The sequence below is a fragment of the Plasmopara halstedii genome, assembly GCF_900000015.1.
Source record: "Plasmopara halstedii genome assembly, contig: Scaffold_1343, whole genome shotgun sequence".
Lineage (NCBI taxonomy): Eukaryota > Oomycota > Peronosporomycetes > Peronosporales > Peronosporaceae > Plasmopara > Plasmopara halstedii.
In genome coordinates, this window is record NW_020188258.1 from 1,184,629 (window position 1) to 1,206,138 (window position 21,510).

The window sequence follows — 21,510 nt, forward strand, 5'->3', positions numbered from 1 at the left end:
TGCGAACATTATCTATCTTTCTTTTCTTGTTGCCCTCAATCGCTTCATCGGTAATAAACAAATCGTGAAATAGATTTTTTCGTCGGGCTTTTTAGAGTTTACGTAGTGTATAATTCTCAGCTGCTTTACGATCGCGCAAAAGCTAATTATATCTCTACTCAACCATTTTGACTAAGCCATGTCAATCTTTAGCGCCAGAACGATCTGGACGGAATCAAGCCGTCCATTACTTTACCTGTTTCTTTTACAGATAAATTCTTGAGCAGCCGAAACCCATGTCCCCACCAATTTTCCGTCTATCATACCCATCGTATTTGACAAATGAGACCCTTGCTAGCGTTTGGAATTTCAAGCGGTCTTTTCGATCGTTCCATTAGCGACGTGTTTGCGACAAATCGCCGAAAATCGAGGCTATTTGATCTATGCGAATTCTGATTGTGACCTTTAAAAAATCAGCTGGTGCGTTAGCATTGTTGCTTCACGCTCCAAAAGCAAGTTTCCTACTCCTGCTCAGAATTGTGGATGTCGACGTAGATCTGTACGACCATAGCCAAAATGAGGGTTCAGCTTATCGGTAGGAACAATCTACTGTATTGTGTTTTGTAGTGTGTTGTGTTTTGCAGCCATCTGCATCATCTGAGTTCTGATAATGTTGTGCTTTCATTCAAACAATGATGTGTAAGATTTTACGTACTGTTTAATTGGGGAGTGAGAAAGGTGCTTGGAAAGCGGTATACATGAACGAAGGTGCGGGAGGGGGGGACATGGGCTTTATACAATTGAATTCTTGGGTAGAAAGCAGCACAGGATTGGGTGAGTCAAAAAACGCTCGAGTTTTTAGTAAGCCTGAGTGATCTGGCTTACTCTTGAAGTATTGGAGACATTCCTGTGTACTATCAAAACAAAGAGGCTTGAAAATGACGTATTGCTTCATATCAGATTCAAGCGAATCATCAAAATGCAAAGGCTATATGGTAGCTAAGACCTTTGCAACTTCATGTCGCCGCTTCAGTGTTTCTGAACCACATCGTCGCCCTCTCGTAGAGTTGTCAGGTACATAATTGTAAGGACATGGTGGCGAAAGAACATAGAAGCTATTGCTTTTTATCAGTTGTGCGTCCATACAACGAGATTGATATCGTATCGATATAATACGACTTGAGCAGTCAAACCTTTCGATAAAACGAAACGAGTAGACTAAACATTACGGACGAAAGGCTAGCGCGATTGCCATCAAGGTTTCTTTACAGTATTACGAAACGTTTAAGCTGTGTGAATATCTACTCACACTATCGCGCGAGCCGTCGCTTCCTTTTCTGAGGTGGTCTATTTCACGACAGTCGTGAATCCTGTCAAGTCAAGTCAAACTTCTTGCTTCAAATCGTGCTGTCGCCCAGCCCCCATCTTCTTGTCGCAGGGAAGTCGCACATTAAACAATCGCGTAGACCTTTAGCAGACAAGACAGATTTGTTCCAATCGCTCTTGGTCTCACAAATTAGAATTCATCGACGGTGCACATGGTGTGGCTGGACCAAGCGTCAACGCTGCGTTGTACCAGTTGGACGCTATTGCCGCTCCTGTTATTGGAATCTGTACTAATAGGTGTGATTCTATGGCGTACTTTCCACCAAATTTACTGGAGCTCACACCTACGCCGAATTACACTCCACATTGTACGTTTAAATGGAATTCTCGTCCTAGACAAAAAGACTTACTGTGTATTCTACTCGAATATCTTATCGTGACTTAGGTGTTGCTACTTTCGTGTATACTGCGTCTGGTTTTCTGGTTAGGAATGTGTCATTCGTCTATCTTGGCTATTGGTTTGGCGTGTTTGTGGTGGTCCAATACAATGGTTTTGTTGTGTACGGCAGCGATTATCTTCCAGTGGTCAAGCGCCGTGAGAGCAGGCCGAGTGACGACCCGAGAATTACAGAGGTCCAAGCAATGGACAATATTACATCCACTCGTGTTTCTCCATTTAATACATTTATTATGGACGTCGGTCATATGTATTCATGTGATAAAGCACGGATTGAGCACTCCAAACGGCATTGAGAGCTATTCAGATGATGCGTACACATTGTTGATGACGCATCGGACCATCAATATTATAACGCTGACAAATGATGTCTTGGTGGCATGTTGCGTCGCTATACAGCTGAGAAAGCGATTGATGTCGGCTGCCATGACCGATAACATGAGGAAAAAGTCTGTGATACAGATGACTTTTCTCATGGCACTCTTAACAGCGTCAATGACACTTCAGATCATCATGGACGTGCCCATTATTATCTCAAACCCAACCGAGTCGTGGAGGACTCTGAGTTTTGAAGGTTTCTGCATCATCAAGTACTATATACCAGGGCTTTTACTAAGCGTTGCCTTTCTGTACATTATGCGGCGCGTGGAACAGCGCGAGTCCAAGCGAATGGTTGTGATAGCCAATCAATCGATAATCGAGTTTGTTGAGTGCTCGTCACCGGGCTGCGTTTGGTGTGCGCATCATCGTCGGTATCATTCAGATCGGATGAAGTGGGATATCACGCTTATGTCGTCATTTTCACCACGAACGATTGACTCGAGCTACCACTCGTCTACTCAAGCAAATTTATCGCAAAATTCTTGGTCCTCACGGAGCTTGCATGGGGTGCCACCTTCGCGTCAAAGTCGTGATAGTCTCTATTACCTGCACAAAGCCTACCAAGCGCACCATATTCCTTATCAAGCGTATCAAGCGCGAGAAAATAGTTCATTTTCGTTTCCGACACACGGAGACTATGAGCATCCCTTAGACATTTCAGTAAGCAATAGAGCACTTCACTGTTGAGGCTCTCATTGTACCAGTGTAATATATTCTCTCTAACTTAAAACATCTTCTTCTGAGCAGCAATACCTGATTATTTGGCTTGTGCTTGAACGTATACATTAAACCACTATACAAGTATTTCTTGAAAGTCTAAAATATCTTGAACGTCTTTTTGAAATTGACTGGATGGGCCTCAAGAGCATGATCGATGTTATCAAAGCGGTGTCCATGGCGACGAAACCAATCAACAGTTTTGCGTAGTCCTGCTTGCCAGGTGACTTTTTCTGTCCAACCCAGCCGAGAGATCTTGCTGGCATCGATGACATACCTTTGATCGTTAAATGGTCGGTCCGAAACATGTGTGATGAATTTTATTTTCTCGTGGTCAAGAAGCTGCGGCTTGATCAACGCTAGTAGATCCATGGCTACATTTTTGTTGGAAACTTCGTTCTTGCCGCCAATGTTATAGACTTCTCCCACTTTCCCTTTGTGCAAAATAAGGTCAAATGCATCCACAACATCCGAAATGTAGAGATAATTGCGCGTGTGCATTCCGTCGCCATGGACGGTCACTGGTCGATCGCGCAAAATCTGATTTATAAATTTTGGAATAAGCTTTTCCGGGTATTGGTGGGGTCCAAACACGTTGTTGCTCCTCGTAATAATGGTTGGAAGACCAAATGAACGATGATAACTCTTGACAAGAAATTCTGCACCAGCTTTTGTGGCTGCGTATGGGTTTGTGAGTTCCAGCACATGCTCTTCGGACATTGGCTTAGAGCATTCTTTCACTTCACCGTAGACCTCGTCTGTACTCACGTGAATAAATCTGTTGATACGATGTAGTCTGGCCGCCTCAAGTAGTACGTGAGTACCCAGAATATTCGTTTTGCTGAACTCAATTGAATTGCCAAAAGAATGATCCACGTGAGACTCTGCGGCAAAGTGCATGATTGTGTCAATGCACTCGGTCTTTAAGACATAACCAACGAGATCTGCGCTACTAATATCACCATGTATGAACTTGTAGTTTGAGGGCAATGTTGCCAAGAATTCGTTGCTGACATATTCGTTGCCAGGCTCGCAAAAGCTTAGCTGACTTACATCAACCTCACCATCCTCGTTTTTTGAAAGATGCTCATGCGGCACTTTGACGCATCCGGCACTTATATTTTGTGCATGTACATTCTGCTCGTGGTTACAAGTCGTTATAGCTGTGTGTACGTTGCGTACACAGGAGCAATACTCAAGAGAGTCGAGGTTTACAATATAGTACTGAGGGTAGTGCTTTACCAGGTAAATGACTACGTGCGACCCGATAAATCCTGCACCGCCCGTCACGAGGATGCGCTTTGTGTAGTGCGCAATGGACACCGAAGTGGTCTGTGCTATAGATTTCATATCAAAACTGTGTTCTTTTGGGAAAAACCCGTGCAAACAATAAGAGTAACCGATTGACTTTATGTGCCCGGTTATGGTATTTGTGTACAAAACATTATCGTAACTTAAAACAGTACAAAGCAGATAATTACCGGTACAGTACAGTAAACTTATTTATTTTCGTCAAATAGCTGTTTCTCTTTCAATCACTTTTGTGTGGTCGTGCCGTGGATGCATGAAGTTCTGCGGCTTTGTTATCGCTACTTGTAGCTACCAGTAGGCAATCTACTAGGCTCAGGACAATTGAAGGACAAGGCGCTCTTGATGCTGTATTTGCCGAACTGAGAGTTAGAATACACCTAACTCCATAAATCACCCCGACTAGCATTTTATTTATTATACCCATTAGTGGAAATGATCGTATGCAAAAATGTTTCAGATACTGTCGAAGTGGATTTGAGCTAATTGCAGTCCTGCGATGGTCTGCGGTGTACATATGTACGTAGTTGCTGCCACCATCGCGGTTGATTCTTAGCGAATTTCCTTGAGAAAATGTCGCTCAATTTTCAATGATCCACTTAATCAGACTAATAAATCATCTTTTCCTCGGGAAAATAGCACACGTCAATATTTCATTTTCTAATATTCCGTTTAAAAATAAAACTCACCATTTAGGTAATGTCAATAATAGAAGATGACACATTTTGGCTGTCATCTCTGATCTATTTCAAAACCCTGATTACGACCACCTGTTCCATCATCGCAAATGCTCTTTTTTAAATACAACAAACTCGAGACTTGTCATTTAGGAATTGGATGTTCTGGATGATCAATCTAGCAATAAATTTAAGAAAAGGTGCTGAATACATTTCATTCTATAACTCGGTATCAAATCCAGGCATCCGGATTTCTCGAATTTAATAAATATAAAAATACGAGTTTTAAATTCAATCTCAAACCTTAATTTTCTTCATCCTATCAAATTAAGGCCCGAAATGGAGATCCTGTCGAAGCGGTCACGCTCTCCCGCAAATGCTCCGCCTAAAATCCAAAAGAAGGCGCGAATTTTCATGGTTGGCGACGATAAGCTAGATGGAAGGACGGAAATCGAGGTGCAAAAGCTGCATGACGAGAACCAAGCAGATCGTAAAGCTGTAAAGCAAAACAAGAACGCGTTGGTCGAGCGAGTAACGCATGCAAAACGCAACCTCGCAAAGAGGCAGGATAACGTAATTTGTGTGTCTCGAGAAAGAGAAAGGAAGATGGAGGTCCAGCGCCGCAACTTTAAGCAGAAGCTACGCAATGACCCACAGGAGTGTAAAAAGGATAAGCATTCGGTAACAATTTCCAAGCAGACTATTGTAGAGGTAGACAAGTTTCAGCAAATTTGTGAGCTTTGGCAGACAAAGTTAAGCACCTTGAGTACGGAAATGGAAGCAAAAGTAGAATATATGGAGGCTCAGCAGGTGGAAATTGCGCTAAATGATATTGTAACGTTTGTGGAAATGGAGTCTCTCAAGAACGAAAACGAGAAGTCACAGGAGCTGCTGCAGTGGGCGATTTGGGTTCAAAATGACACTGTAAAATGTCTCGAAGAGAGTCGTACAAACATCCAGAATATTGAGGTCTTTGAGGCGATGGAGAAGCAATTGATGGATGATCGAGTTGTTGAACTCGAGACGCAGTTGGCACAAAAGCGAACAGTCGAAAGAGAAAAAGAGTCCGAATTGGCGTCGTTACGAGCAGATCAGATCGAAATTGATCACTTGAGTCATGGTGTGTCACAAGAGGTGTTTGACGCACTGGTGGTAGATAACACGCGATTAAGTGAAGAGGTGCAATGTTTGAAGAACAAATTGAAGACAAAGTGTATGGAGATAGACAGTATGAAGGACGAGATTGCGACATGGAAGCAACATAATGACAAATTGCGTGAGAAAACATGGGAGCTTAGTGAGAAACTAGACAACAGTGAGGATCAAATTAAGCAGCAGAGATTGGTGTATGAGGAGAAGACGAAGAAGCTGCAGGGACTTTTGCAAAGCATTGAAACTAGAGAAACAGATATGACTGCGGTTTTGAAGACTGCAAAAATGGAGATGGAGAAGCACCAGCAAAGAAAAGATGAACTCAAGATACTTTACACTAAGTTTAGCTCGGCAATGGATTCTGTATCAGAAAAGACTATGCGATTAGAAGAAATTCAACATGAGCTGGAAAGTGCACAAAACGAAGTGCGAGTACTCCAAATGCAACGAGAGGAACTTCAAATACAGCTCGCCCAGCTGGAAAGAGAGAAGGCTGTTCAACTCCGTGAAACAAATACGATGAGAAATGAGCTAATTACTTTACGTAGACAGTGTGCAGAAATTCGTGAAATGGAAATCCAGCAGAGATCGTTAACTAGTAAATTAAAGACCGAGCTAGCAGCTTTTAAGGCGCTGAATGAGCATCAAAGTGTTGGTCAGCCATCGAACGAAAATATTGGGAGACATTCAGACACTGATAGCATGCTAGTGGCTCAAGTGGCGGAAAAAGAAGCGCTACAAATGTTTATCCAGCGGTATTATTCGGCTGCTGAAGACAAAGTTAAGCGATTGTCCGAAAAAGTTCGTGTCTTGGAATCGCAGAGTGCCGGAATTCAAAAGAAGAGCAAAGAACCTATGGCAAGTAGTATTGCGTGACGAGTTCAATCCAGTTTGTCTTGCGTTATCGGTGACCACGATCATTTTACGATTGCTTAAAGAAGTGTTCGTGTGTTTTGGTCGTTTTTCAAGTCACACCGAAGTGATTACATGGCTGCATCAACTGTCACCTGCTTACAACAACAGCAGAGCGTAGTCGCGCAAGGTACCGGCTTACTAAAGTCTCACGACTAATATATATTAGATCATGAACTCTACTGTGACGTCTAAGGAACCTGGGTATCATAGACCCCTATTTTTGACATGGTCAGGTTTGACAGACGTTTAAACCCGCCGACCTGTGCTTCAATGAACGTCCGGAAGATCAAACGGAAGTGAAGTGAGAAATTGCATCGTTGCGAATCAAATGAAAACTTTGAATATGATGAATGTGCAGACTTTGATGCTGGAAGACACATTTTACGGGATGTTAGTAACGGTGAACGCATGAGGTCCCGATCGATAGCCAAAGTTTGTTTTGGTAACGATATGGAGAACACATCTCGCTTCACTAAAATTAGAACTCTTCTCGTCGTAGGCCCAGCCATTCCGAAACCAATGAATTTCATCAACTACTCGGCGGGATCGTTTTGAGGTCGGATCCTAAAACGAAATCAAAGTTTCGATTATCTGACCGCTTTTACACCAATACCGCTGGTGCAGCCTATTTTAAAGCAAAGAATTCTATCAAAGGGTATATATAATTGTTGGGCTGATGAACCGTGCGCAAGACAACCTGGCGTGTGCGATATTCGGCTGTATACTGCGTGGGGAGAGATGCCGAACGTTGTTTTAAGTCAGTTGACCGCTCGTCAAAATGAAAGTTGCTGCTTCGGAAAACTTCTTTTTGAATGGTCAACATCTACAAAAGCTTTGAGGTCTTGCGTCTAAGATTCATTATTCTATTTTTGCAAATCTGGAACAACATTGTATTAACAGCGTCAAGCGCATCAACTCGCACATTGGTCGTATCTACAAAAGTGTGGACTATTTCGCTGTCACAAACCTCGTCAGTCATCATCGCGAGCATATGTCGAGTTACTGCATAATAGTCTATAACTGGGATTTGCTCGATAAGAATTAAGTGTCGTTCCATATCTTGTTGTGGATAACGAGCCAGTATTTGAGTGTCATAAAGAAAATAACGGCTGGAGTAATGATGACGGTAGTTTTTCTTCTTTCTTTTCATTTTCAACCTCTACACGTCGGCTTATTCTTACATGGGTAAACGGATGTCAGAATGGAAAGGTGGCCATGTCGCTGTCGGAGCATCATTGTGTCGTCTTCGTTTTTATGGCTTCGTGCTCCTGCAGACAGCAATGAAAGCTGGATACATACAAGTGGTGTACGTTTATGAGGTATTCTCTTGCAGCGTTATTAGGTGTGCACTCTGGGGAAAAACAAGACCTTGTTACCGTCAAGACTGACATCACGACGACACTTTTGCACATTTGCGCAATTGGATTTTTTGAAGGAGATGAAACTCAGGAAAGGAGGGATCCACGGGCTTCTAGCTACACGCTTAGTAAAATAGACAGCTTCATCATGAAATGTGGTAAGAAATGTGATAAGTTGTGTCAGTCTTCACATTTATACAACGCTTGAAAAAGCAAAAGGCTCTCTGAACCAATTATATGTACTTATTTCTTAAACATTTTAAACTATTGTACGATTCGAGAAAGTAGTCGGGTCGCAATCAATGCGTAGCACTGCTTCCTCGCCACGAGGGTCGGATGGAAGTGCTGACAATGCAAGCTCTACGACTGTGTTCGAGGCAATTTACGCAACCATGGTGAGGAATTAGCGAGAAGTCTCTCAGCTGCTGAACAGCTCTGCTTCGCTCGCAAATGTGTCACCTGTGGTCGTACTAAACATTTGCGCTTTGAGTGCACTTTGCACTCTCAGCTTAGAGATACGAAGCGTTAAGCTTCCACGCAAGCTGGACAAGACATCAAGTTTCCATAGGCTCTAGACGGCCAGCTGAAAAAGCAGCGAATTTTGTGGTCAGAAACCCTTTCTCAGAGGATGGGGGCTAAAGTTGAAGTTTGTATATATTCTTCCTAGCCTCCAGACCTTGTAAAAGCGTGAAAGGTTCTGATGGATTGGGACGTCGTGCAATTTTTGACGCGAGAATAATAGACACTGTGTTCAGGAATTTCAGACCCAAATAGGGTTATATGCGTCTCGATAAGGGGCTGATAAATTGTCGAATGTTTGGTCGAGCCATTGAGTAATGTACTTTGACAGCTTGGAAGGCTGTTAGATCGAGATACGATCATATTTCAGGTATTGCTTAAGCGCCATAATCCCATGGTTTGACAGAATTTTGACATTTATCGGTGTCACGCGCTTATCTCCATGTGGGCCATTGGCAAGTAATGAACTCACCTCTTCCAGGAAACAAAAGCGCTCTTGACACGAGCGCATAGCTGCAACAGCTTCCATGTAGACCAGGGGATTGGTCAAATTTGTCAGTAAATATATTGTGAGGTGCCTTGAAATAGCTAGGAAGGAAGAAGCGGAAGTAACTGAGGTTTCATGATGGGACGGTTACTGGCGATTAAGTGGCACGCCTTTTGAGTGTATCTCTGGTGCTACGGCAAGGAGCAGATGAAGCTATTGGTTTAAGTTTAACGCCTCAATATCATAGTCTCCTGCCTGGGCCTGTGGAGTTAAAGGAGGACGCTTTGAATTTGACCTATCCTTGACATGCTGTGACGGGCCCACAATGTGAAGCGCTGAAGCGGCTTCGGTCAGGGTTGAATTACATTATTCGCTCGTTAGCCGGAAGGTAATTGAGTTTTTAGCCATGAGTCCCCCCTCGTTACCTCTGGTATAATATATTTTCTTGCTGGATGAAATCTCTTTAGAATGTGTGTGCTACGAATTGTAGATAGTAGAGTCAACAAAAGGGTAGGATTTGTACCGACAGAAGAGCTGAGATCTCCATCCGTCACTGATGAGTCCGTCTGTGATCTGTTCGTCGTGCCAACCAAAAACTGTGTCACATGTCGAGTAAGCTTTCCCACATAACAAAGCGATGTCGGTGACGAATTTTTGCATGCAGTGTTCAAAGCGGGTTGGAGAAACAATTATTTATCTCACTTAGTGTTTTTTTAGGCTAGCGGCAGAATCTTAGCTGAACATGATATCAATAAGCTTATTGTAGCTATGAATCTGTCGAAAGCGCCACTTTTAGAAAAATGTGATACAGAATAGCCCCTTGACCTATTTGAGAGAGGTTCATGAGAAATATGGTCAGATTTTTACGTACCGATCTTTTGATTTCAATGCATATCATCACCACAATGTGCACGAAGTCTCGCCACCAATCGGGCACTGCTCCTAACTCGTCGATGCACAATAAAATTTCATTCTTATCGTTAGCGAAAGATACTCTTACTCTCCCCGACTATGCTTCATCACTTATCACGATGATGATATCATCAATGAATGCGGTGATACCTACAACATATAGACCTGACGCAACATGCGTGATGTTGCTGAATGCCTTGTAAGGCAAAGTGTTCGAGAGCTCAGATCCCGCTATGAATGATCGCGCAACTACACGTTCGCACCGATTTGTGTTATTTCATCTCGTGTGGAGGTCCCTGATGGATAGGACATCAAGTACAAAATCACTATCTTAAGCGCAAAGCACCCTTATGTGATCGCTCCAAAAACGATAAGTAATGCTGATCAGTATCATATACGATCCCACCAACAGGATTATACGGATAAGCACATGTGTGCACACGTGAAAATATGCCAACAAACGTAAGGCTAAGTGACAGATAGCTATAAATTCGACATACAACATATATAAGTGGATAAGCACAACGGTATGCGAGTGCGAAATGTGTCAACTCATCAAAAGTATTCATGCGTTCTGCAGCTCATTCAGCGAGCCTATCGGTTCCGGTAGAGAATTGACCGTGCTTATGTTAGAAAAATTACGGCCTTCATGAGGTGCATCCGCTGATACCAATATTGTATTTTCTGTCAATCTTTGCGTGAGGTTGCTCGTCCTGCTGCTATCAGCAAATCGTGGCCATGATGATATAGCTGATCTCTCTCTCGACAAATTGTCTTGCCAGCGTGGCTCGATGGTAGCATTCTGTCGGATCTGGATCCACGCATCACGACGGAGTTCTGACAAACTTTGTTTAAGATGCTTGGCACCAGATATGGCATATCTACTGCAAATCATCTACTGACCAATGGTCTGACAAAATGCGTTGATCCTGCGATGCAGGATACCTCCCAGAAATTGAATATGCGTTAAAATCACAGGGCAAGTTATATTATTCTCTAAGCCACACACATTTTCTTTTCCTTTCGTGAGCTGAGTGTGCGAAGATATGGCTAGAAGCTGAATATTGAAAAGCAACAAGCGGATACCTGATGCGGACAAACACACGTGATTCGTTGTAAGCGACAAAGCATTTTTAATCTTGTTCACCTATCTATACATGTCATGTTTGCCGTCTTAAAGACCAAATGCTTCTCTATGCGCTAGATCCCTTACAATTGCTCACAGAAAGAAAATACGCATAACTTTAAATATAGTTCGACGATAACGCAAAGAACATTCTGCTATTTTACCACTCCAGCTGAATCACGACACCGATTTCATGAAGCGCTCGAACATGAATCTATTCACTATAGGGAAAAAAATTTAAACAGTCTTTGGAAGCTAATAGCAAAATTTCGTTTGCACGCGAATAACAAGCTAGAGCCAATTTTGAGGAGCAGTGCTTTTGGTCTAGTTAGTAATCGATATTAAGTGCTAATGAATTGCATGATAAATCTCATACAGCAATGTGTATTTCGAGAGGCATACGCTCCGAGAGAATGGGTATTTAGTACGCAGTGTTTAGCTAACCAGAGACTCTCATCCGTCTGGTGACGCTGCTGATTCGAAATCATATTGTCGATATCAATTTTTTGTTTATAGTCGTCCAGAGCACGAGGCGTCACATGTGAACATCAAATTTATGCTCTTCCAAGCCGTATTCGGGTAATTGAAGTATGTAATGGCGCCGACGGGTCCCATTTCTGAGCTGTTTATCGAAGAAAGTTCCCTGAAAAGATCTCGCAATGATCAAGACCAATGGAGATTATTTAGTTGCTGACTCGCGACAAAAGGGTTGTCTTTTAAAGCTGTGATACCAGGAATGTATGCCCATTTGTGTAGTACGGGTATGCGACGTGTAATGGATATGCGCACATAACCGCGTTGTGTCTCTAGCCTAAACCGACAGAGGAGAACTACTCAGCTCTGGAAAAGGGGCTACCTGTAAAATACTATAAGTTCGGGCTACATCTGCTAACTCAAAGCTGTTTGTAATTCCTTAAGATGGTGCTTTGTTGCTCGCAGAGGCGACGTCACCGAATCTAATAGATGATAGCAAGATGGTTATCCTTCTTCGTTGAGCCCACCGTCGAGTAAATAGGCCGGATCGACCTAATCTAATGGCGGAAATAATTTTGCGCTGCCCAAAAACATTTTTTTGTGCAAATCACGATGATGATGGTATAAACATACGGCGATAAGAGCAGCGTACGAACCAGAAGCAGTATTTGTTGGACTACGTAGAGCTTTGGTGAGCTATGACTTTGTTTATTCAGACGCATTTCTACCGCAGCATCTAATGACACTTTATTACCGCTATTCTTCATTTCACGTCCTGCATCTATATTACAGCTTTTTTCACTTGAAGCTCAGTGGGTCTAAATTCTTGAAAAAGAACCCAGCACAAACGCTGTAGAATCCTTTTGGGTGGCCACCTCGGATAAAAAAGACATACTGCTTCGTGTACGCTACGTACTGGCGGTCCAGGTTGTACTGGCGAGTACGCACGAATGTCCGCAACTGGGTCACGTGTGAAGGAGCTAGCTCCTGCACCGTAGCCTGCTGGTTCCAGCAGAGGGTTTGAGTCCACAAGTATGGGCTCTAAATTCGGTCTTCCCATTAAGACCTTCGGTGATGCAGAAATAGTGGTCCTCGTGGACACTCTGACAGAACTCGCAGCTGTTACCGGTTAACTCACAGCCAACTTATTCATTAACAAAGTCGTTTGTAAAGTGTTTCACCAGTGGCTTTTGCGTCCGATAAAGATTCGCGGGCGAGCAATGTTTTGGCACACTTCGTTCAAGGTGAGAAGCACTAGATTGAGCAGACCCACTGCTGAATATCCACAGGTAGATGACCAAGTAAAATACCTTTACCGCGTGAGACGTATTCGAGCCGAGAAAGTACGGTGCTAAAGTGACTTCTTCTTATTCATTAAGTTTGCAATCAAAGAAGCAGTGCATGTCTTAACGCGTTTTCCCATTTTTAAAAAAATTGTTAGGCCGACCCCCTCGTTCTTGTGAGACCACCACAAAGTGGCTGCTTAAAAAGTCCATGTCTCGTAAATGAGCCCTTAACGCTGTGTGAAAACGACTGGATTTTTAAATGATGTAGAGTATCATGTGCCGTGTGTACAACGCGCTGGATGAGATCCAACATGTGTATATGCACATGCCATACTAGAGGCAGACGGATCACATATAAATATAACATGGAGAGTTATCGTTACCTTGAAGACTCAAAGAATTCTGAAGTATCACAGTGGAAAGTTTGACCTGGTGTCATCGACTATATGACCTAGTACAACTTTTCTTGAATAATTTGTTTTATTTTCCTTGGAGTAAGAATAGAACCGCATGGTCAAACTTCTCTTTTCTCCCTTGGAGAACGAATAATGTCACCCAGCACATCACGCTCTCCATTAACATGCAAATCTCGTTTTGTTCTAATGCTCCATACTCGAATTCGCAAGGATGTGCTGGTCCTGTAGAAGCAAGCACTGAAATTGATGTTTTTCCTTTACAGCATTCACGTCGTGTTACTTTTTCCACAAAGCGAAGCATTAAACGAATCTTTGGTCGAGCATCTGGTCTACAAAAAATGTATACCACAAAATATGTCTTTACTGGTCTACAAAAAATGTATACCACAAAATATGTCTTTACCGATGTTGTGCGACTTGCGCACTTAGTTCGCAAATTAAGTGCGATAACATTTAGGCACGTTCGCAAGCGTCCATTTACCAAAGCATAATGATGCAGATATACTCCGACTGCTGTTTCAAGCTTTGCGGATTGATGATCTCTGGGATCAGAAACACATGCAGAATATTAGTTATGTGATTGTTTTAGTCTACCTTTGAGCTAAAACTCCACATGCAAAGGCATGTAACGCCCCGATCTCAGCACGTCAAGAAATATCAGATGGATATATCCTTAATCACGACATACTGTGCGGATAAAGTGCGCGCAATTTGTTTCGATGAAAGAATAAGCGTAGAATACGCATAGCGAACAGCTCAGATTTATTCTTGATAAAGGCGGGGCGTCAGATCAAGGGCAAAGAGACCCCTTCCCTCCCTCACCAGATGAACTCCTCTCAGGAATTATTTTAGGGTTGTCACCTGCGTGGAGCAAGACGATCGCGGATCTAGAAAAGAATAGGTATTTAGGGCTCCTGAATTAAAAGTGCTCGTTGGATTAGGCACTGTTTTAGGTGTAAGTGGAAATTTATCTATCCAACGCTGAAGGTACTTGTTGAGCGTTTTTTGCGCGCGATGTCTTACGAAGACAAAATACGTGGGAGCGCCAGCGTATTTTTATTCGGTTCGGGTATTATGAAGCAAGAAGAATATTTGGTGAAAGTATTTATTACCCTTTTGCACAAGTGTTCACATTCTAAAGCTACCAACGTTCTGCTTTTGATGGACTATGTAAAGAAGACGTCAATTGGTACATTTCTCCATCAAATATATTAAAACGAATGCATATATATATCCAGCATTAGTTTAGCTGAATTAATCTTCAAAGAGTTTCTATCCTAGAAAAGCTGCGAGAGTTTTGTACTTCTTTACAGCGTTTCTCGCTCTGCACCCCCCCGGTAAAATGTGCTGATGAATCCGCTGCGTATCGGTTGGCTCGGGCGTTACGGTGGTTGCATGCTCCACACTACGATTTGACAACCTTTCTGAAAAATTTGGTATAAATCGTGCCATACCGACACATTTTGTGCTAAGTTACTGGCCAAGTCACGCCACGTCCGTAAGCCTTGCTCAATATGGCTTCGATATCTCCATGAATTGCCTGTAGACCTTTTCATACATAATTTCGAAAGCAAAATCGTCAGCTATGGATTTGTCCAGCACCCCGCACACGGGAAGCTTTGACTTTCAGGGTGAACATTAATTACGCCTTGAAAATAGATTTCTCGGCCGCCATCAATGAGCCCAAAATGATCGTTCAGGTAGCAAAACACGCTTTTTGCCTTAAGTAAGAGTGACAGTCGAATTATTAGAACAAGCCTTAGGGATACCGAAAAGTTGTCTATTTATCATATCGCTTGAAGAACTGTAATTGCCACGAGCTACACTAGCCATTGCATGAAGGTACCTCTTGCATGCGCTGCGGGAATAAATAAAGGAAAGTTACACTATGGTGCACCCCCGAATGCATACGTGGCATCTTATATAGAAAGTCAAAAACGTTCGGTGTGATACAGAATGCTGGCTCCTACTTGAGGATCTGTAGTCGTGACGAGACCAACGTGTCCCTGTCATTCGAAGTGGTTAGCGTAAGCTGGTCCCTTCTATAAGGAATTTCCCACGAATGCTAAAGTTCAAGCTTTTAAATGTTCAAGATCCTTGAACCCAATGTCTAATATAAGTTTAAGCTGAGGTCCAACCTCAGTACACTCTTATTTTATAAATTAGGAGCCCACGGCTTTATTATTAAAAGCTCTAGGATTCCATGAGGTCTTATGCATGTAGCTAGGAGCTATTAATTCATTTCTTTCCGTTAAACGTTTCTTTGAGATGTCAAGCCCTTCTGTTTTTCTTCAAGTCAGAACTATCTATCTTCTTCCACATCAGGGAATGCTCTTTGCCACTCTCGAGTGTGTATTGTGTTTGAGGTATTGTTTGCGATCAGCACGTACTAACAGTAATGCACAGCATGAGGCTGGCAGGTTAAGAGCCTCACGTATCTTTTCTGTCCAAGTTCCATCACTCTCACCAGTTCCAGGAAACTCTTATCGTGATAATGTATCATTGAAATCTGCTCTTAGTCGCGATAAGAGCGTAATACGTATGTACACTATGGTGCTGTTATTCCGATCACAGACTATCATATTCGCGGATTATACGTGAAACAGTTTTTTTGGCCGGAGAATGTCCTGGTCATTGATCACTTTTGCTCCAACCATAATTTCACCCCTGTAAGCATATAACAGCCAATTTTGCTACAAAAGCTCCTGTTTCTGCACTGCAAAAATTTTGATGCAAACCCGACAACCATTCACCGCGCCGATCTGCCTTCCTTAGCTCTTATTCTGACACATAACACGTCTAGCCAGCAAAATCTGCGCGACCACTGTGGCCGAAGTGTGGCCAGTTCCATACAAGCCTTTAAGACGAGATATCGCTGGTGAGAATAGTAAAAATGACTCACAAAATTCAGGAGCACGAGATCGCATCCCCCAAAACTGCATAGTCTACTGTAATTTTCGATTGAAAGACTCTCTGTGGCTTCATTGTTGACAACGTCAACGCTCATCTCTGTTTGTGACCTACTCACAATGTGAATATAATAGTCGGCGACTAAGATGAAAGTCGTTGTAAGATATGCGTTTGAAGACTGGGAAGATCAAAAGGCAGACTTGGACGGGAACTATCTCTAATGCTAGACTTTGTAAAGCTCAAAACGCGACGTCGATGTTGAGGCGGGCACTCGCTTTCACTTTTGATCGTTCCCGGTTCATTCCGATGAGCCGACTTGTACTCTATTGACCGAGTCTTTAGTTTGTAATATGACCCGATTCAACTCCGAGGCGAACCGGATGCGCTGCGCTAATTGGCCGCGTTTAATCCCCTGGGGTCTTAGAGAAACTACGTTAAGTCGTACATGCCACTGGCGCCATTTTCAATCCGCAGAAATGGGGCCTCACACTTTCATTAGTTATTGAAGCAAGTACAATCTCCCCAACTCAACAGGTTCTGGTAATTGTACTGCTGTGACTGTTCACCTAATAACTTTCTACTTGCTGTAAAGCCATCATTTGCTTATTGGGCAGCATTGGCAAGCTCTCGTGATATCTCCTCATTGTGGCGGCGTGCTGACGCTTTTTGAGGGTCATGACAGCGAAGCCTAAGGTTGAGCACATTGTGTGGATTGAGGCATCTTGAGCGATGCAGATCCTTTTGGGCTGAGGGTAGCTCATCTCTACTCGGGTCTCAAGAAAAAGCTTCAATTCAATTTTCTCATTAGGTCGATATCGTCATATCGAATTGGCAAGCACACGTAGGACACAGTATGTGTATGGTTTTCTTAGAAAATTGCTAGGGGTATAACTGAATCACATTATGCTACGACCAAGATTGTAATTCTATAGCCTAAACGCAATGTAGTCGTCTGGACCACGGAACCCACATATCTAGATGCTTCAGTAGCTTCAACGGAATGTCTTCCTTAACATAATCATATTTGTTTTTCTGCAAAATCGGCATATTGATTTTAAAAATCCCCGCACCTATCCCGAACGCAGTGCAATCAGCAAAATAATGCTCAATCGCATTTGAATATTATCTGAATTTTGAAGCAAAGTGTAGCCGGGTTGCTGCGAAGAGTCGCTAAGACCAAAGCCACTTTGTGGCAGTGTCAATTGGATTAGCGAGGTTTGCTAAACATTGTCAAAAAAGAGCCTGCAGGGGTTTGTATACCGCAAATTTAAACGGGTGAGAGCAATTTGCTCAGCGCCATGACGTTCTGTTTGGGCGCTCCGTCAGATACTGATCCAAAACTTGCTGCCTTTTCCACGTATTTCGATCCAACACAGCGACCAACTGTATTCTGAACTTGTCGATGATCAATTCGATTGGTATACATTGCTGATAGCAGTAAGAAAAACCATCGTGTCTGGAAGACCCTTAAAAATAACAATAAAGGTACATTATTTGGTGATATGGAAGGCCTTAGAATGGAGTATGTACTTAGAGACTGCTAGCACTCGGTCAGAATCTGCAGACCATTTAAAGGCATCGTCAAATGCGATCATTTTTTAATACTCAGCGTTTACTCAGCAGTATACTTTTCCTCTTAAGAATTTGAAGCATTGACTTGTTAATGTTGATTGATATATGCTCAGGAAAATATAGCCTGCAAGAAAGGCTAAAGCGTCACACACGAATGGCCCAAACGAACTTAAATCGGGAAAACACATGACGCAATCTCTTCAAAAGTTGCTGGAATCAGCGGGAGGCGGTATACAACTTTTCGCCATGTTGGCACATTTTGCACTTAACTTGTGGAGATACTGGTCGGTGTACAAAGCCCTTTAAGCTTAAAAAAGTCTTCCGGCATTTCCTATCTTCCAATGAAGCAGCCCAAAAAAAAGTATTCTGTCACAGGAAAAGTCACATTTGTTTGAATTGTCGAGCAACTATTTTAGATGCGCGCATCACATACCCCCTCCTACACGTAATTGCCTGTTGTGGCTGTTCACATCCGACATTTCATGCTTTGTAAAGCTATAAACAAAAAGCTTCTTGAAAATAAGAGCAAATTTATATTCAGCTGTGTAATCTGATGATTAAACTTCGCTGGTGCATTCAAAAGTCCTTGTACAATAATTCGGCTCTCTAAGAGCTTCCAGCCCGAATTTTTACCGCGGAGAGGGTAACATTGCAGCTTTATATCAGCGGTTGAGAGAATCCATTAACCAGGTCAAGGAAATTGACCAAAGTGCTATCTACCGTGGCTTTTGATGAGGTCGATGGAACTCTTTAAATGAGAGTCCTATAGGATATCTAAGCTGTTAGCCTAACGTCATACAATTCCTACTATTTATCGTCGAACATAGTAGAAAAAAGATATATTTGGTATTGGTTGGATTAGATCTAATCGCACATTAAGACCAAGTTTGAATTCACATAAGCTCTTCAACTACATATACTCTCTAAGAATCGCATTTTCGCTGGAATCGGGACTACATATTCATTTACTCTCTCATGCTAGACTATCGTTGTATTTTGAACGGGTAAAAACGTAAATGACGTCCACTGGTCCCCTTGAAAAAGACCATTGCTGTATGACGCGAAATTGGTTTTAGAATACAACTGAATCCTTGACGCATTTGCCTCCGGGGTGGTAACCCGAGTGGTGTATCTTTCATCACCAGGTTGTGTTTAGGACAAAACTTGTAGTTTTCCTGAGAATTAAAATTCTTTTTCTATTGATCTGCGAGTATCCTCAACGATAAATTCATTTCTAGTGGATGACGAGCTAAGCTCCTCATCTGCCGCGAATCTAACAAATTGTGTAAGCGATTGCATTAGCTGTATATAGGAGGAAAGGCGACTTACAACTCCCAATGATTCCGCGGTCATCCTTTTCACGAGTTTAATAGTATTCTTGTCATTTACCCGTTGAGCTTCACTGCTCCACACGATATCCTTGTCACTTTGTTGGAAGGACCGCCACGACGTGACAAGGATACTTAAAATTTCTTAATTCAGAGCCCGATTATTTGAAGTGTGACATTTAGTCGACGCCCAGCTCCACCAGATCTGGCATCAGTCGCTCTACTCATTGAAGCCTTTGCACATTAAACAATACCTTACAGCTGTTCTTGAGTATTTGATAAATGATACACATCAGAGATCACGACGGTCAGTTGTCCTTTATTGTTTTGATAGAGATACATTCTGAAGATTTGAATATATTTTTTGGCCTTTTTCATCGTATCCTAAGACTTGGTTCATTGCTACCTCTCCCATCCAAACCTTACTCGAAGTCCCAATGCTAGCCATTCGGGGCAATCATACGTCTTAGATGGAAGTTACTGCAGCAACATGCCCGTAACAAATGCGCTTCTGTCTTTTTCTCGAGGTGGGTTTATGACTCACCATTCGTCCACCAGAAGTAAACGGCATGTCAACTTTTTTTTCTTTACTTCCAATCAACCCATGACTCGTAGCATTCCAGTGACGCCATGCTTAGAATAAGATCGTATTTCATTTTAAACCTCAACATATACAACTTTCCCGAATCCCAAGTCGTTTACACCAATAAACAATAAAGGCGGTAAGACCATCAGTTTTAAAGGAGTCGCTTCTTTCAGAGATGAATCTCATTGACCACAATCTCCACGAGGAACAATAAATACCAGCTCTTTCCCGATCCCTTTTCACAAAAGGATCGTCATATCAGCAGGAGAACCCCACCGGTGCCCGATTGGAGCGTTTTTATTTTGATGTGTCGCACCAGTGCAATCTTAAAGCTGGGAAGTACCGTCTTGATAGTAATTACCTGTTCCAACCCTTTGACCGCCAGTTCCTGCCCCTGTCGGGACCCAGGATATACATCATTTACCTAATCTATTAAATTGTTCCGAGAACAGGCTATGGAACATTTCGTGTTCCATCCTTACAACTCGTTTCACGACCCGACGTCAAAATTAACCAAGTGCAATATAACACCGTGTAACTTTTACTGAGAAAGCTTCGTTACACCAACGCCGCGTTTACGAAGTATAGTGTATGAGCTAGTGCGCCACATCGAAAATGGAAACAAGAGCCTTTTAATTGACTAGCACGATTAGCTCGCTCTGCTTTCCTAAGGATATATAAATTCTATTTAAACTAGAACTATATATACGTTTGACTATATGTCACTACGAAGCCGTCTCTCCTTACTGATGTGCGGCTAACATCACAATATGATACAGGGAATATGCCAAGAGGCGAAACACTGTGAACGTGACACGTTTTGTAAAAACACCAGTGATCTATTCATTCAGCGTAAATTACACAGTATTTTCAAGACTGCAGCCAACTTTAGATGAGGCAACGCTGAGCATATTTAGCTGTACCGCATAAGCTAGAGTACGAGCAAAACAATGGAATACAGGACAATGGACGCGACAGCGAATGTGTCGAGCTTGAAGGAGAAGAGATGGTCAAGCGAGAAAGAAGCCTTTGACGACATCAAGCTCGTTGCTTCCAGCAGTCAAAGAGTGCTTGAATGATCATTCGGGGTGGTTTGTTTCGAAAGCTCGTATGCATGGGGGTGCGGTGTCTCACGCAAGCCGTACAAGAGTGGAAGGTATGGCATTCGTGGGCATAATAGAGCCACGTGTCGCCTTTCTCAGCCCTGATAGCGAAAAATTATGTGGAACAGAATTAAATTCGAAGATCCATAACATTCATCTTGCTTCAGCTACCAAATGTTTTGTGAGTTGCTAATCGAGAGCGTATGTACCCAGGAACTAATCCCATTTGAGTTACCGCTGTTAGTCTGGTACACATTATTCTTCTAAGCTACATTGGACGAGCTTTAGCCCTTCCTTCCTCCTCGAGCGTTTCCTTACTTAAAGCTGGCTAAAGTTGGTAAAATACTGTGTAATTTACATTGGATGAATTGGTCACTGTGCCACCATTTGGAATATCCTGCAACGGGGCTGCCGTAGCTTAACGCCTGAGGAAGCGTAATTTAGGTCACCGACCTTTCGTTCAATACTTAGAACAAGTACGAGTTAGCGGATCGCAATCCGCTTACTCCAAGAATAATTAT

At 42.6% G+C, this 21,510-nt stretch overlaps 8 protein-coding genes across 8 annotated transcripts; 3 read left to right on the top strand and 5 right to left on the bottom strand.

The window, feature by feature from the left end:
• Positions 1 to 422: 422 nt before the first annotated feature.
• PHALS_01245 (uncharacterized protein) lies at positions 423 to 2,058 on the top strand (the record flags this gene model as incomplete). The annotated part of the gene is made up of 5 exons (XM_024731075.1): positions 423 to 459; positions 535 to 574; positions 684 to 731; positions 1,603 to 1,673; positions 1,751 to 2,058. 5 exons carry the CDS (start codon positions 423 to 425, stop codon positions 2,056 to 2,058), a joined length of 504 nt encoding a protein of 167 aa, XP_024581289.1.
• Positions 2,059 to 2,188: 130 nt separating this feature from the next.
• On the top strand, positions 2,189 to 2,830 carry PHALS_01246 (uncharacterized protein; the record flags this gene model as incomplete). The annotated part of the gene is made up of 1 exon (XM_024731076.1): positions 2,189 to 2,830. The coding sequence occupies one exon, from the start codon at positions 2,189 to 2,191 to the stop codon at positions 2,828 to 2,830; it is 642 nt and encodes a 213-aa protein (XP_024581290.1).
• Positions 2,831 to 2,959: 129 nt separating this feature from the next.
• On the bottom strand, positions 2,960 to 4,210 carry PHALS_01247 (dtdp-glucose-partial; the record flags this gene model as incomplete). The annotated part of the gene is made up of 1 exon (XM_024731077.1): positions 2,960 to 4,210. The coding sequence occupies one exon, from the start codon at positions 4,208 to 4,210 to the stop codon at positions 2,960 to 2,962; it is 1,251 nt and encodes a 416-aa protein (XP_024581291.1).
• A 974-nt stretch (positions 4,211 to 5,184) lies between these two features.
• Positions 5,185 to 6,873, top strand: PHALS_01248 (uncharacterized protein; the record flags this gene model as incomplete). The annotated part of the gene is made up of 1 exon (XM_024731078.1): positions 5,185 to 6,873. The coding sequence occupies one exon, from the start codon at positions 5,185 to 5,187 to the stop codon at positions 6,871 to 6,873; it is 1,689 nt and encodes a 562-aa protein (XP_024581292.1).
• Positions 6,872 to 8,536, bottom strand: PHALS_14591 (uncharacterized protein). Its single transcript, XM_036407636.1, has one exon. The coding sequence runs from the start codon at positions 7,733 to 7,735 to the stop codon at positions 7,538 to 7,540; it is 198 nt and encodes a 65-aa protein (XP_036263322.1). The 5' UTR covers positions 7,736 to 8,536; the 3' UTR covers positions 6,872 to 7,537.
• Positions 8,537 to 12,569: 4,033 nt separating this feature from the next.
• Positions 12,570 to 12,848, bottom strand: PHALS_01249 (uncharacterized protein; the record flags this gene model as incomplete). The annotated part of the gene is made up of 2 exons (XM_024731081.1): positions 12,570 to 12,638; positions 12,705 to 12,848. 2 exons carry the CDS (start codon positions 12,846 to 12,848, stop codon positions 12,570 to 12,572), a joined length of 213 nt encoding a protein of 70 aa, XP_024581294.1.
• Positions 12,849 to 13,554: 706 nt separating this feature from the next.
• PHALS_01250 (uncharacterized protein) lies at positions 13,555 to 14,236 on the bottom strand (the record flags this gene model as incomplete). Its single annotated transcript, XM_024731082.1, has 4 exons — positions 13,555 to 13,819; positions 13,894 to 13,914; positions 13,972 to 14,032; positions 14,179 to 14,236. 4 exons carry the CDS (start codon positions 14,234 to 14,236, stop codon positions 13,555 to 13,557), a joined length of 405 nt encoding a protein of 134 aa, XP_024581295.1.
• Positions 14,237 to 16,261: 2,025 nt separating this feature from the next.
• On the bottom strand, positions 16,262 to 16,497 carry PHALS_01251 (uncharacterized protein; the record flags this gene model as incomplete). Its single annotated transcript, XM_024731083.1, has 2 exons — positions 16,262 to 16,365; positions 16,440 to 16,497. 2 exons carry the CDS (start codon positions 16,495 to 16,497, stop codon positions 16,262 to 16,264), a joined length of 162 nt encoding a protein of 53 aa, XP_024581296.1.
• Between the last annotated feature and the right edge of the window lie 5,013 nt (positions 16,498 to 21,510).

What these genes read in the sequence shown, in the direction of transcription:
- PHALS_14591 (XM_036407636.1), bottom strand. Translation starts at nt 7,735, where the DNA reads ATGTTGACCATTCAAAAAGAAGTTTTCCGAAGCAGCAACTTTCATTTT.